The 16,120-nt window shown below is 40.7% G+C and overlaps 1 protein-coding gene across 12 annotated transcripts in view; it reads right to left on the bottom strand.

The window, feature by feature from the left end:
- The window catches only part of FAM135A (family with sequence similarity 135 member A), a 325,004-nt gene that overhangs the window by 94,984 nt on the left and 213,900 nt on the right, over nucleotides 1-16,120 (bottom strand). For 11 of the 12 annotated variants that reach the window (XM_063916772.1, XM_063916769.1, XM_063916771.1 and 8 more), the window contains 8 exons: nucleotides 14,927-15,100; nucleotides 13,543-13,669; nucleotides 12,975-13,128; nucleotides 11,793-11,870; nucleotides 8,075-8,124; nucleotides 5,951-6,106; nucleotides 3,058-3,131; nucleotides 2,447-2,601 (listed from right to left, as the gene is read on the bottom strand). In XM_063916772.1, the coding sequence (XP_063772842.1) occupies nucleotides 2,447-2,601; nucleotides 3,058-3,131; nucleotides 5,951-6,106; nucleotides 8,075-8,124; nucleotides 11,793-11,870; nucleotides 12,975-13,128; nucleotides 13,543-13,669; nucleotides 14,927-15,100 (968 nt within the window). The remainder of the gene's footprint in view (nucleotides 1-2,446; nucleotides 2,602-3,057; nucleotides 3,132-5,950; nucleotides 6,107-8,074; nucleotides 8,125-11,792; nucleotides 11,871-12,974; nucleotides 13,129-13,542; nucleotides 13,670-14,926; nucleotides 15,101-16,120) is intronic. The other variant, XM_063916779.1, reaches the window with a different exon arrangement.

Raw genomic sequence — 16,120 nt, 5'->3', positions numbered from 1 at the left:
GAAGCCGAAAGGACTGTACCTGATAATACAGTGCTTTCTTAGGCTGTGAGGAAACCTGAGGTAAAAAAATTTCTTCCCAGCTGTTGCTGTGGATACGAGGTCCCAGAGACCATCCCCAAACAATTCCTCACCCTTATAAGGCTCTATGTGCCTTTTAAAGTCAGCATCACCTGTCCAGTGTCGGGTCTCTAATACCCTCCTGACAGAATGGACATTGCATTAATTCTGGATGCCAGCCGGCAAAATATCCCTCTGTGCATCCCTCATATATAAGACGACGTCTTATGTTCGCAAAATAGTATCCCTGTTTGACAGGGTTACAGACCACGCTGCAGCAGCACTATCTGCAGGTCTCAGTCTAGTACCTGCGTGTGTAAATACAGACTTCAGGATAGCCTCCTGCTTTTTATCAGCAGGTACCTTCAAAGTGGCCGTATCCTAAGACGGCAGTGCCACCTTTTTTGACAAACGTGTGAGCGCCTTATCCACCCTAGGGGATATCTCCCAGCGTAACTTATCCTCTGACGGGAAAGGGTACGCCATCAGTAACTTTTTAGAAATTACCAGTTTCTTATCGGGGGAACCCACGCTTTTTCACACTTCATTCACTCATTTGATGGGGGAACAAAACACTGCCTTCTTTTTCTCCCCAAACATAAAACCCTTTTTTAGTGGTACTTGGGTTAATGTCAGAAATGTGTAACACATTTTTTATTGCCGGGATCATGTAACGGATGTTCCTAGTGGATTGTGTATATGTCTCAACCTCGTCGACACTGGAGTCAGACTCCGTGTCGACATCTGTGTCTGCCATCTGAGGGAGCGGGCGTTTTTGAGCCCCTGATGGCCTTTGAGACGCCTGGGCAGGCGCGGGCTGAGAAGCCGGCTGTCCCATAGCTGTTACGTCATCCAGCCTTTTATGTAAGGAGTTGACACTGTCGGTTTATACCTTCCACCTATCCATCCACTCTGGTGTCGGCCACACAGGGGGCGACATCACATTTATCGGCATCTGCTCTGCCATCACATAAGCCTCCTCATCAAACGTGTCGACACAGCCGTACCGACACACCGCACACACACAGGGAATGCTCTGACTGAGGACAGGACCCCACACAGCCCTTTGGGGAGACAGAGAGAGAGTATGCCAGCACACACCAGAGCGCTATATAATTTAGGGATTAACACTATATTAAGTGAATTTTTCCCAATAGCTGCTTGTATATACAATATTGCGCCTAAATTTAGTGGCCCCCCCCCCTCTCTTTTTAACCCTTTGAGCCTGCAAACTACAGGGGAGAGCCTGGGGAGCTGTCTTCCAGCTATACTGTGAAGAGAAAATGGCGCCAGTGTGCTGAGAGAGATAGCTCCGCCCCTTTTTCGCAGACTTTTCTCCCGCTTTTTTATGGATTCTGGCAGGGGTATTTATCACATATATAGCCTCTGGGGCTATATATTGTGATATATTTGCCAGCCAAATTGTTTTTATTGCTGCTCAGGGCGCCCCCCCCCCCAGCGCCCTGCACCCTCAGTGACCGGAGTGTGAAGTGTGCATGAGGAGCAATGGCGCACAGCTGCAGTGCTGTGCGCTACCTTGGTGAAGACTGATGTCTTCTGCCGCCGATTTTCCGGACCTCTTCTTGCTTCTGGCTCTGTAAGGGGGACGGCGGCGCGGCTCCGGGAACGAACACCAAGGCCAGTTCCATGCGGTCGATCCCTCTGGAGCTAATGGTGTCCAGTAGCCTAAGAAGCCCAAGCTAGCTGCAAGCAGGTAGGTTCGCTTCTTCTCCCCTTAGTCCCTCGATGCAGTGAGCCTGTTGCCAGCAGGTCTCACTGTAAAATAAAAAACCTAAAATAAACTTTCTTTCTAGGAGCTCAGGAGAGCCCTTAGTGTGCATCCAGCTCGGCCGGGCACAGAAATCTAACTGAGGCTTGGAGGGGGGTCATGGTGGGAGGAGCCAGTGCACACCAGGTAGTCTAAAAGCTTTCTTTTAGTTGTGCCCAGTCTCCTGCGGAGCCGCTATTCCCCATGGTCCTTACGGAGTTCCCAGCATCCACTAGGACGTCAGAGAAATATATATTATACACACACACACACATATATATATATATATATATATATATTATACACACACACACACATATATATATACATACATAATAGATACATACACACTGCACGCGGAAAGTATTCAAAGCGCTTCACTTTTTATGTACATGTGATTTCTTAGCTTTTTATTTTTTATAAATTAGCAAAAATCTCAAAAAAACTTTTTTCACTTTGTCATTATGGGGTATTGTGTGTAGAATTCTGAGGGAAAAAATTAATTTATTAAATTTTGGAAAAAAGCTGTAACATAACAAAATGTGGAAAAAGTGAAGCGCTGTGAATACTTTCCGGATGCACTGTATAAAAAGTACAAGAAAAGTGCAGAGCTATACATACCTTCTGTAATGTAATCTAAATAACGATCTTCAAATATAATAGGAAGTGAGTTAAAATCTCCATCCAATTCACTGCATTCTATAGGAAGAGGAGGAAGCGAACTGAAGTAGGTGGAGTTCTTTATAGCTGTTGACATCTGAAGATGGCTCTGGGCACTGTAGATACAGATCAAACCAAAAACTTTGACATTAAACATCTTTAAAATTTTATGAATTAAAAATGGCCTTTGGAAATCAGCTTATTATTATTATTGAGAGAAACGGAAACTGAATAAAACAAGAAAGGTAAAAAAGCTGCTGTAGCAGAGATAAATTACAATGTTAACGCACCAAAAAACTGTGCATAATGTAAAAATACAATATCTCACTTTCATTTTATTCCTGCAAGTTTTCAGCTTTTGTAATTTACTATGTGTTCACAGAAGAAAAGTATTAAAGCATTGATTGTAAACTTATACAAAAGTAGAATTGTATCAGTAACAGTAAAGTAAACTCAATCTCTGATAATTATTTTCTTTTCAAAAACCTCATGCTTACTCATAAATGTACAATTTACAGTATGATAAACAAGAAAGTGCTACAAGTTATTACATGTAAAATTCAAATACTCACTGTAATTCTTGGTATGCCAGGGCTGCCTCTCTGGGATGCTCGAGGCAAAAGAAAGCTTCTGCAAATCTGCGAACCTATAGAAAACACAACTAATTAAAGCTCAGCATACACTTAAATTCTAACAGCAATATCTATTCTGCAGGTAAATCTGGGCCTTCCTTCCATAAAGTATAAACAAATAAAACAAATCCAGGTGTAGAGCTGGTCTAAATTCGTAATTTTTTTGTGTGTTTATGTAAAGCTCAGGATATTATGATACAGGTTGAGTATCCCATATCCAAATATTCCGAAATACGGAATATTCCGAAATACGGACTTTTTTGAGTGAGATAGTGAAACCTTTGTTTTTTGATGGCTCAATGTACACAAACTTTGTTTAATACACAAAGTTATTAATAATATTGTATTAAATGACCTTCAGGCTGTGTATATAAAGTGTATATGAAACATAAATGAAATGTGTGAATGTACACACACTTTGTTTAATGCACAAAGTTATAAAAAATATTGGCTAAAATTACCTTCAGGCTGTGTGTTTAGGGTGTATATATAACATAAATGCATTCTGTGCTTAGATTTAGGTCCCATCATCATAAGATCTCATTATGGTATCTAATTATTCCAAAATACGGAAAAATCCGATATCCAAAATACCTCTGGTCCCAAGAATTTTGGATAAGGGATACTCAACCTGTACCTTGGAATTTGTTCAACTGAAACGAAATCCTAATGATTTTAGTATGCTAAATTATAACATGTATTATTATTATCATCCTTAATTTATATGGCGCCACAAGTGATCCGCAGCATCCAATTACATAGTACATAAATAAGCAAAACAAGAAAACAGTGACTCACAATTCAAGATAATATAGGACACATACAGGGTATATAAACAGAGCTGAGTCAGCAGAATACACTGAAACAAGTCTCAGGCGGCAGAAAACTGAGGGATTTGGTGCAGTCAAAGAAAGTATTGAAAAGTAGATAGTTTATGTAAGAGAATGAAAAGCACATGAGGAGAGAGGGCCATGCTCGTGAAAGAATACATTCTAAAGAAGAGGGACAAACAGGCAGGGTCGACATAGATGTGGTCTCATCATTATAGTGTTTTGGAGCACAACTAATTATAGCCTAAAAAAACACAAGGGGTACAAAGAAGATCTATAGAGAAAACACAATATACTAGATACAAAAATGTAATTTGCAAGGTTGCCCAGTATCAGCAAATCAGCAGCGACAATCTACCACTGGTACCATCTACTAATGGTATTAACAGTTTGTCCTAAATTCACTGAATGATATCCTGCAACAACAAATCTAGATAAATCTTTTTTTTTTTTTTTAAACATTGCATGTTGCAACAGATTGCCCAGGTCATTGGATGAACCTATGGGTTTCCAGGTAGGGCTCTGAAATGTTTACGATAAGTAGGTTACAAATATCATTCCCCCTTCCCTCCATTACAATTTTTTATTAAGTTTATGATAAACCTAATTTTGTGGTTTCACCACCACATTTGGATTGGTTTTATTGTTACAGCCTTGTTCCATCTCCTCTGTACTTTAAAATAAATAAATAAATCTTTACTACTGCAGTTTGTTTGTAGTACTAGATTACTTGCACTGTGTTATGAACTTGGCAGATGCTTTAGTGCAGGGGTGGGGAACCTTTTTTCTACCAAGGGCCATTTGGATATTTATAAAATCCTTCGGGGGCCATACAAAAATTATCAACTTAAAAACTAGCCTGCCCCCAGTAGATATGCCCCATTAGATATGACCCCTAGTAGCGCCGCTTACACACACACACACACATTAAAAGAAAGAAAAGACACAATACTCACCAGCCCCGCTCCTGCTTCCAGACCCTTGTCCTCTGCCTAGCTGCCTGCTCCTCAGAACTATGGGAGAGACGTCATGACATCTCTCCCATAACACCGCACAGGAACACACGCACACTGCCAGAGCCGGATGCCGGAGCTCAGGAGTGAGCTCCTGCCTCCGGCTGCTGCTGAGGGGAAGAAGCCGGGCGCCCGCTAGTAACAAAATCTCAGTGGGTGCCCGGCATCTCCCTTGGTTAGGTGAGCCTGGGAGGGCCTGATCAAGTGGCTTTGAGGGCCTTATACGGCCCGCGGGCCTGAGGTTCCCCACCCCTGCTTTAGTGGTACACAGCATTCAACAGGTATGACAAAACAGAGCTCCAGTGGTCAATGTGCTACATGCACTGAATGTAACAGGCCACCACAAAGTTTCTGAACACCATCTTCTCCTGTCTGGAACAAAAGTGCCAATATCTTTTTCATGGGTGTGGTATGTTAGATAGACCAGCCTGTGTCAATCATGTAATGTTTTATGTTCATACTACCTTCACATTCTGATCAACTAAATTTCATCACTGTATAAAGTAAAGTTATCTGTTACAGCTATACTTGGTCAGCCTTGGTGAAGGCTTGTAAAAGGGTTTATAAAAAAGAAAAGAAAAAAAAGTAACCCTCTCAAGTAACCTTAAAGACTCCTTGCACAAGGAAAGGACAACACTCATAATACTGGACACAAGGGTGTGGTTTTTGAAAAAAAACACACAAAAAAAAAACCTAGCCAATGCTAGCATTATCAGGAAGCGGAATGATAAACGTAATTGAACACAGTCTTATTGTTATTCATAATACATACTTCCCTATGAAATCACACGTTTACAAAAAAATTAAATAATCTACACATATTTTTCCAAGATTGATATCCTTCTAACGTCACAGTGAAAACTTACATTACAGTGTACATCATTTTACAGTCAAAATGTTTCATACCATCAAGCTTACAAACAATATTTTTTGCCTGGGGCAAAAGGGAGCCTATAGCAACATGATATTGTTAGCACACTGTATGCTCACTCTTAATGTATGATGTTCTTGTGCAACAATAGCTGTAACTTCATCTTGCAAGACAATAACTTCAATAAACTGTCCCCAAAGAGCCATCAGAAGTGAGCAAAGCTGTGCCAGGTTCATGTTAATTAGTTCCGCCAATTCATCTGGATTGTCAATTTTCTGGTGAAACAAATAAACCATGATATATTATTATAACTAAGAATAACACCTTCCTAAATATATTTTAAAAAAACAAATATTGTAGAATACATTCACAGAGATAAAGGACAGTAGTATTTTCATAACTTAGACCAGCCGTGGTCAACCTGTGGCTCTTGAGCCGCATGCGGAACTTTCTTTATTCAAATGCGGCTCCCGACACTCAGTCACCTGACCACAACAAATCCTGGAAACCGGTGCACTCCAACCAGACACACAGCAGCACTACAGCGACTGTAAACTGAGGGAGCCAGATACTGGGCTGTAGTGACATATGAGGGGGAGCTGGATGGAGTGACAGGAGGGTGCTGCCAGGAGAGACATAATGGGGGAGCTGCCTGGAGTGATACAGGAGGGTGCTGGCTGGATTAACACAGGAGAGTGCTGGCAGGAGAGACATAATGGGGGTGCTGACTGGAGTGATACAGGAGGGTGCTGGCTGGAGTGACACAGGAGGGTGCTGGCAGGAGAGACATAATGGGGGAGCTGCCTGGAGTGATACAGGAGGGTGCTGGCTGGAGTGACACAGGAGGGTGCTGGCAGGCGAGACATAATGGGGGAGCTGACTGGAGTGATACAGGAGGGTGCTGGCTAGAGTGACACAGGAGGGTGCTGGCAGGCGAGACATAATGGGGGAGCTGACTGGAGTGACACAGGAGGGTGCTGGCAGGAGAGAAATAATGGGGGAGTGCCTGGAGTGACACCGGAGGGTGCTTGCTGGAATGACACAGGAGGGTGCTGGCAGGAGAGACATAATGGGGGAGCTGACTGGAGTGATACAGGAGGGTGCTGGCAGGAGTGACATAGGAGGGTGCTTGCAGGAGTGACACAATGGGGAGCTGTCTGGAGTGACAAAGGAGAATCCTGGCAGGAGACACACAATGGGGAGTGCCTGGAGTGACACCGGAGGGTGCTGGCTGGAGTGACACAGGAGGGTGCTGGCAGGAGAGACATAATGGGGGAGATGACTGGAGTGATACAGGAGGGTGCTGGCAGGAGAGACACAATGGGGAGCTGACTGGAGTGACACAGGAGGGTGCTGGCTGGAGTGACACATGGGGGAGCTGACTGGAGTGACACAGGAGGGTGCTGGCTGGAGTGACACAGGATAGTGCTGGCTGGAGTGACACAGGATAGTGCTGGCTGGAGTGACACATGAAGGAGCTGAAGTGTATAATGTGAATATGGCTTTTTCAATATGTTTTATGTGGATCTGCATTTTTACATTATTTTATGTGGAAGTGTCTTTTTCAGTGTATTTTATGTTGATTCTGGCTTTAAAATGTATTTTATCTGGATCTGGCATTTTCATTGTATTTTATACCAGGAGTGTGGCCTAGCAGGCACAAGGTCACACCCCATTTTTGCACACGCGCTTTCGGCTTGATGTCGGCTCTTTGACGTACCTAACAAGATTTTTGGGCTCTTTGGAACCATGGTACGTCAAAGAGCCGACATCAAGCCGAAAGCGCGAGGACCTTCAAACATGTGCTAAGAGAAATTTACCCCTCACAGTGAAACAAGTGGGACAAGATACAATATATAGTCGGGATGTAGTTAATATCCCGGCAATAGAGATCCCTGCAGTCAGAATACAGACGCCGGGATCCCGACCACCGAGAAGGCTGACAGCTGTGCCAGGGCTATTCCCACTTGTGGGTGTCTACCACACCCATAGAGTAGGAATAGAACATGTGGCGAGCGCAGCGCCCGCTGCCGGCATTCTGATGTCGGTAAACTGACCTCCGGGATCCCAGCTGCCGGGATTTCATCCCGGCAGAGTAAATACAGGTCTCAGCCAGATATTCTATTAACCATAATATATGCAGCACTAAGGAAATGGTCAAAGTATCAAGCATAGGTACTTGCCAAAAAAAGATACAAAAATGATCATTGGAGTGAGGTCTATATATATGTGGTCTCACATACCTTAACATCTTCACACAGTTCTGAGAGACGCGCATCCACATCAATTTTTTCTGAAGAAACAAAACGGGGTGTGTAAGTTTATCATGATACTGCAGTGTGTAATATATGCAAAGCTTTGTTAACATTTCTTCAACATCTCACATTACAGCAAAACAAATAGAGCAAATATTTGATTGGAGATCAAGTAACTTACAGCATATTGCATATAAAGATCAATAATATTTTAGTGAAATATCAAAGCGTCACTGCAATCTTTGATATTGGTTTATTGAAGTGACAAGTTCTGTCAAAGAGTGTCAAACATTTAATAAAGGTGGGTGTGTCCTTTAGATAACTCAATCTCAAGATAGAAAAAGAATATTTTGATAACATAAAACATTAATTTCATGTTCTATTTACTGCACCCACCACGCCTCTTCATAGCAGATTTGTATAGAAACAAGCCGAGGAGGATTCTGAATGGACATTGAAACTTGCTCTTCTTGTTTCAAACCATCCAAGCAAGGGGATCAGTATGATATCCCGGCGGTCAGGAGACCGACGCCGGGAGACCGGCGGCGAACGCAGCTTATCCCTTTGCAAGCTCGTTGTGCTCGCCACGCTTTGGGTGGGCTAAGACAGTGGAAGCAAAAAAACTAAAAAAAAGATGCAAAGAATCAAGGACCACAATAATTTCACAGATTTGCACACAATGGATCATGCTGAGGAAAACATGGTAGCTGTAATTAAATTTTATATATATTTATGCTATATAAAAGGAAAAACACAAATGAAAAGAAAATAACAAATGCCTAACACCCATTCAGGGCACTGACTCGCTTCGCCCCTGACTAACCATGGGCAGCTAATCTGCAAACAAAGTCTCTTAAATGAAAAGTCTGTCCTGTCTCTCACAGGATATAGTCAGCCTTGCCTGGCTTCTCACATGCACAGTCTCAATCCTGTTTCCTGCAGGGCAACCCAGGCTTCGGCATGGTTTTTCTCCCATAAGGACTGTGTCAGAGAATTAGGGATCTACCAGTATCATCCACCTGGCCTGTTCAGCTATGACTTTCTATGACCACTTTCACCAGATGGGTATACCTGGGTCCCACTGGTTTCTGCCAGTTCTGAGCTGATGGCACTACTGGACATCTTCAAATTTTGAAGGGAAGTAAGCATGATGTGTCTTTCATCTGATGCACATCTGATGCACTAAGTTTCCTTAGCCGACCACTGCATCTACGTTGCCCGTTTCTTTGTGCTTCAATGCTGAGAAATACAGGCAGGTAATTATCCATCATGAAATACCATGTGGGATGCATCTGGTTGGCTCCAAATTTTCTCTGCAGAAGGACAATGACCAACAAACATACAGCCAATGTCATTAACCATCTTCAGCATAAAGAACCACAAGGAGTTCTGGACGTGATGATATGGCCCACACAGAGCCTTGATCTCAACATCATCAAGTCTGTCTGATTATTATATGAAGAGACAGAAGAATTAGCGCAAGCCTACATCTCCAAGATGTTTAATTCTCAATGCAGAGTTCCTTCAAAAACTGAGTGCAAGTGTACCTAGAAGAATTGATGCTGTTTTGAAGGCAAAGGGTGGTCACCACCACCAAATATTGATTTGATTTAGATTTCTCATCTGTTCTTCTGAACTTTGCATTTTATTCATTGATAAAAATAAACTATTAACACTTCTATGTTTGAAAGCATTCTTACTTTGCAGCATTTTTCCACACCTGCCTAAAACTTTTGCACTGGACTGTGTGTATAATAGGATTTTGAATACCTACCGGTAAATCCTTTTCTCGTAGTCCATAAGGGATATTGGGGACAGAAATAGTACGGTGGGGGTATAGATGGGTCCAAAGGAGCCAGTGCACTTTAGATTTCTTCCACTGGTTGTGCTGGCTCCTCCCCTCTATGCCTCCTCCTACAGCTCAGTTATAGGTAAAACAGTGCCCGAAGGAGAATTACATACTTGAGAGAAGGAACATAACAACAACAGGTGTGGTGAGATTTGAACACCAGCACACCAATACATAACTTAGCCAGCAAAGTCTGGCAACATTAACAGCAATAGCTTAACAGGAACACGTAACAGAGAACCTGCAGAAAGTCACTGTACAGAGGCGGGCGCCCAATATCCCTTAGTTATTTTTAAGGATATTCATATGCCTATCCCAAGCATGATTAAATTGCTCTACTGACTTAGCCTCAAACACCTCTAGCGGGAGGTTATTCCACTCTTCTACTGCCCTTTCTGTGAAGTAGTTTTTCCTTAAATTTCCCCTGAACCTACCTATTTGGACATATTTCATTCCATATTTCATACTGGAATACTTCATATTGTTTTATACAACTTGATATGCTGTTTTTCTTTTGTTGGGAACGGTTCTTTTTACATTATAGTTTTTGCTATAGGTACGCCCCCCAACACTCTGGTTCTCTCTGTAGTTACATATGTGATTTGACCCACGAGGAGCACCACCAGAGATTCATACCAGCCCAGTTCAGCAGCACATCCGTATTACTCTGGTCTCATACTTCCATATTTTTTTAATTAAATACTACAAATTTGTCTATGTGGGAATCATATATTTTACTTTCAATGCCTGCATCATAATTATATAGTCAGACTGTCTGACTGATGTTTGGTGCTGTATTGTGTTTAGTGCACAAGGTCAAGTATTAATAATAAAAAAAAACACACTCACACACATTGACTTATGGTTCCAAAATATAAGCTTTTTGATTATTATTGTTCAAAGCAACTCTAATAGTGTTAATTTAATAACAGTATTAAGGGCAATTATGTGCGTATAGCTAATTGAATACAAATACAGTATTTGATTGGTTACTAAACCAGATGTAGCACTATTCTGTACATTAAGCCCTGCTGTATTGTCTGCAAAATCCAGGTTCACCAAAGTCTGAGGCTGTCTGGCTACACGTACCCTACAATGGAATGAAATATGAAGTTCAGCTGAATGATGGAACAAAATCATTCAACACTACCCATCACTTGTAGTGCTACTGTAGGTATTGGCAGAAACCAGTCACTATCACCAAGCTCTGTAACACTGGAAAGCAGAACTAAAATCAAATGTCCAAGGTTATTTCCTGGCATACCAAATGTGCCCTACTGTCACAGGAACCGCAATCTCTGTACCCACAACCACTTACAGTATGCACTCCTACTGCATCTCTGTTCACTATGAAACTACTTTGAATACACATACCTGTTTGGAAAGTAGTGTACAGATACAAATGTGAAGTGATACATGATGGAAACAAAGTACTGTACGGTACATTCTATTTCAGAGACACCTGTATACTGTACTTTACATATGTACATGGTAACTGCTGCAAGTCATTGTAATGTGCCTAATTCTGATCAATAATATAAACTGCTTTGTTAACTGCAACTTTAAGGAATTAAGCTGGTACCCACTTCTGCATTTTACACACTCAAGGTACAGGATAACAAACCTAAAATATTTGAAACATTGCAATCTCAATTAAATGATTCTACTACAAATAACGCATCCTCTCTTTTCTTCAGCACTATAGGTAAATACGTACAGTTTGGTTTCTAAGATTAGATGGCCAATAAATCTCACAGTAAACATAATGAATAAAAACTTGTAAGATCATAAAGAGAGAGATAAATATTAACAAACATTCTAATCTATTATACATCACTGTCAGGAGGAACAACATACCCTGAGGGGTGTCTCTTGCCGACCACGGAGATTTTCTTCTGAGAAGACGTTCATATAGGACCTGCATGCGGGGCTTGGCTGATTGTAAGGATGGCACACATATGTACTAATTACATTCCTTTCATATCTGTGCTTTATGACTTAACTTTGTGTTAGTTAGAAGTCGGACAGTGAGTGAGAGGAGATTGCCAAGAAAAGCACAGAGCACTAGTAGATTATGAAGGTTTTTCTATGATGTACATTGAAGGGTTGCTGTATTTAGTACATACCAATCAGACCAGACAGCTTATTATATTGTCAATAAGCACATTTTAGAAGGTTAATGCATACGCATGTAGAAAACATCTAAATCTCTCTATTTATTTTACTCATATCTTTTTATGTTGTATTGTTAGATGGCTATATGACATGGAAAGACAAATGTACATCATATAATAAAGCAAGGCGAAAATCAAGAAGAAAAAGAAGAAAAAGAAAGATACTGATAACAATCATTAAAGAAAAAAAGAAGACTAAACTGGAAATTTTGTGCACCCTCCACTAATCAATCTGCAAACATGCATCTTTCCTGAGGAGTAAAAAGTACCTATTAGCGATTTCCCTATGGGTAGTGACAGCTGGATGGCCAGCCACCATTGTATAAAACGCAACTTGTGAAATTGCTTAGTGGATGCAGTGCAATATTAGAGATTAGTATAAATGGCCGGCACCAATGTTCCCGAACCAGGGGTTATTCTTAGTTCTAACCTAAAAAATATCCAAGCAACATTATGAGAAAGGCAAACGTCTCTACGTAGAAGCAAATGAACAAATATGTATAAAATATGAAATTATGAATATTACACATACACAAGCCAAAAGAAACACAAAACTAGGAATGTAGATCATTAATATACAGAACTTGAAAATAAAACTAGTTAAAACAAATTCACTGGAATGCAAGCATTATAGCTGCAAATGGGCCATGGATTAAATATTTAGGTCTAGCTAAGTAGGCCATAATTATTAACAAGATCATATAACAAAATGAAAGTGAGAATTAAAAAAAGTTTGCTTATTGTAAGATGTTGAAAGATGCTGATTGGCCCCAGAAACCAGAAGCAAAGCAGAGAAATAAACAAGGTGGCCACAAGGGGGAGGCAGAGATCATATAGGCAGAGCATTCAGTATGGTCATACTTACCCAACTCCAGCTTCAGGGAAGAGGGTAGGCCCTTTGTTACAGTCATGAAATAGCTGTATAATCCCTTAAATGATAACAGCAAGCAGGCACAGAGGGTATAATGAAAGTTGTAGGCATGTTGTAGGAAACATTCTTGAACCACAAAGCTGTTACCCTGGAAAGAGAAAATCTCACTTTATGCTGGAACTCTTACACATAGTAAATGCATACTACATAATTCAGCGTCACTGGGTCACTCCTGAACTACATAATTGTCTAAATAGATGGAGGGCTCATGTCAGCTTTCATGCTGAGTGACAGCAGCACTAAAACAATCTTTTTTTTTTTGTTCCCAACATAACCATTGCAACAATGCAAAGGTAATGGTGCTTATATCATAGCTCTTTTATATAGTATTTTATAAAAAGTAGATCAATACAGACAACAACCTGTGAAGATATTCACAAGTTTCTCCAAGACCAAACCCTGCTTTTATCCAGATATAAATGATGAATGTGTATAGCATTGATGTAGATTATTTGTTAGTGGCATTTTTAGCAGAATATGGAATATGAATAGGTTTTCTTACATCTGCAGATAGCTGCTTTGTGTAGTTACTGCCAAACACTACACTTTCCAGTGTCGGGATTGAAGACTCCTTGTTCTGGGCTGGAGCATTTCTGTTCAACCAGGTGTTTTTCATTGCACGGTGAAAGCTGAAGGACAAGGATGGGGAATACAAGAGAGTAAGAAACCATACTAACAATATTCTGAAGGAAAGAAGAGATATATCTGGAAGCATCAAACTCTGGGACTTAACACTGCATAAGTAAAAAATAAATTAAAAAAATCTTAAAAATAGTTAAGAAAAAGGGCCCACATATCATTATTATAATCTATTATTTTCAGACCACTTGGGGAGAATTCAGTTGATTTTGGGCGCCCTGCAGTTTTAGTCTAAAGTGACATGAGATATGTTTGTGCCAATCGACGCACGTTCCGCAAGCGCCTATTTCTGCTTGCACCCTTCTCAGGTGAAGGGGGTAATTCAGAGTTGATCACATCAGCAAATTTGTTAGCAGTTGGGCAAAACCATGTGCACTGCAGGTGTGGCAGATATTACATTTGCAGAGAGTTACATTTGTCTAGTCGAAACAAGATGACAAATTAATGGTTGTATTATCTCAATCTTTACACAGATTTACATCTCAATACAAATCCTGGTGGGTGCGATATCTGCATATTCCCGCACAGACCCTCTGTATCAAGCCCTTCCTTGGTTGAGCCTTACAGAAAATTATTAAAATTCTGTCAGATTCTATTAACTTACTGAAAGGCCCAGCCAGCAAGTGCAGACCCCGTTATCCCAGTGATTTGATTGCAGTCAGGAACTAATCAATATCATTTTAATATTGGCTTCCCCTGCTTAATGTAAAATAGTTTTTTTTTTCTGGCCACGTAGTTTGCACAATGGTTCAGAATTCTATAGAATCACAGCAATTTGGTGCTATCTGCATAAGATATAAAAGCCACTTTAAGAAAAAGCAAAAAAAGCAGAGTTTATTTTTCAACTAAGTGAAATCTGCCATATAAACAATAACTATATTGTAATGTATTAAATTGGAAGTCACCATCCAATGGATAAAGACCTATCCACTTGCTATTTTTACTTACGTGGAATAGAAGGACTGTGCTATTATAGATAGACATGGATGTATTGGGGAGTGGAGAGGGATATAATGGTGTTATTTGTATGTCCAAAGCAGATACAGTTACAGCTCCAGTTTCCTCTGCACATGATACTATCCTCTTCCTTTCCATCACCTGCTAGAGCACATGACAGCTGCCCACCCTCACACTAGCAGCGGAGTAACATAGGCATGCTTTGGGCTGGTCTTTTTCTTCGTTTTGTTCAATCACTTGGCTAACTACCTACATGTTCTTTAACACTTAAAAGGGACCCACATATTTACCTGATGAGTGGTTGATGCAAAGCAACCAGAGAGCCGTGAACTACAACAGATATGACTGAGAGGTGAAAGTAATCAAACATTAAATTGATATGGTGATGAAGGCCTCTATGCATGTTAAAGTGCAACTTTAAAGTTCGATTACTAATTAGTTGCAAGGCGTTTGGGTCATTTGGTCTGAAAAGCAAAAAGAAAAAATACTTTTTTATAGCAACTTAAATAATACAACTTTAAACAATTCAATGTTTTTACCACTGAGGCACAAACCTACTAAAAAGAAAATGTACGTACAAATACAGTAAGGGAAGGAGAACATTCTTTATCAGAGCAGTTTAAGGCCACACATCATTGGCAGGTCACAGTACAATAAGCAGAGACTAAATTCCTGCTCCTGGAATTATGGACAAAACTGAATTGTCCAAGGAGATAATTATCTGCCAATGAGATTTATACAAGGGTCACAAGTGTTTTAACTCTTCAACTGTATGTTCAGACACATTAAAACTGCGCCACAACTTGTGTAAAACATTTTTACTAAAGTGCCCCCTCAGCGTTCTCTGTACAGATGATTTTCCTAATTCTTTTACAAGCCAAGAGTACAGATGGGGGGATGTCAGGAGGATCAGCCACATACTGTAATTAAGGGATGAGGCTTGTAATTGGCCCTCCCACTCACAAACAATCTGTACTGAAATCAAAGCTGGTTTTGCTAAATTCTCTAACACAGAACAGTTAGAGCTTTAGCAGTCCCCAGACCCACAAAGGTGAAGAAGCGCCACAGTAGACTCTTTTATCTACAGAAGGTGGCAGGGCAGCTTTAAAAAGCCACTTTAATTATTTGATACCAAATAAGACAAACAATCGCACACAGACATATAAAAGTCTCACATCAAATTGATCAGTGCGTCCTAGTCACATTGCGCTGCAACTATGATGCATTTGCGGCTGAAAGAGATGCAAAAAGATGCTCGGCGCAAGCAGAGATGGGAGGGACCTGGCTGCTCAGTCTAGCCTGGCATCTTGCGAGGCATGAAATATTCAGGCTAGGTGTATGTGAACTCATCTGTACATATTGACTTTTCATAGGAAATGTACACTAAATATTCTGTGAGCAATTTTGTAATGTGTAACAAAATTAATTTTAGAAAAAAAAAAAAGATGTACTTAGTAACACAAGCTGAAATGGTCCTTTAGGAA

Source organism: Pseudophryne corroboree, chromosome 4 (assembly GCF_028390025.1).
Source record: "Pseudophryne corroboree isolate aPseCor3 chromosome 4, aPseCor3.hap2, whole genome shotgun sequence".
Classification (NCBI taxonomy): domain Eukaryota; kingdom Metazoa; phylum Chordata; class Amphibia; order Anura; family Myobatrachidae; genus Pseudophryne; species Pseudophryne corroboree.
This window is presented reverse-complemented; position numbering and strand designations above follow the sequence as displayed.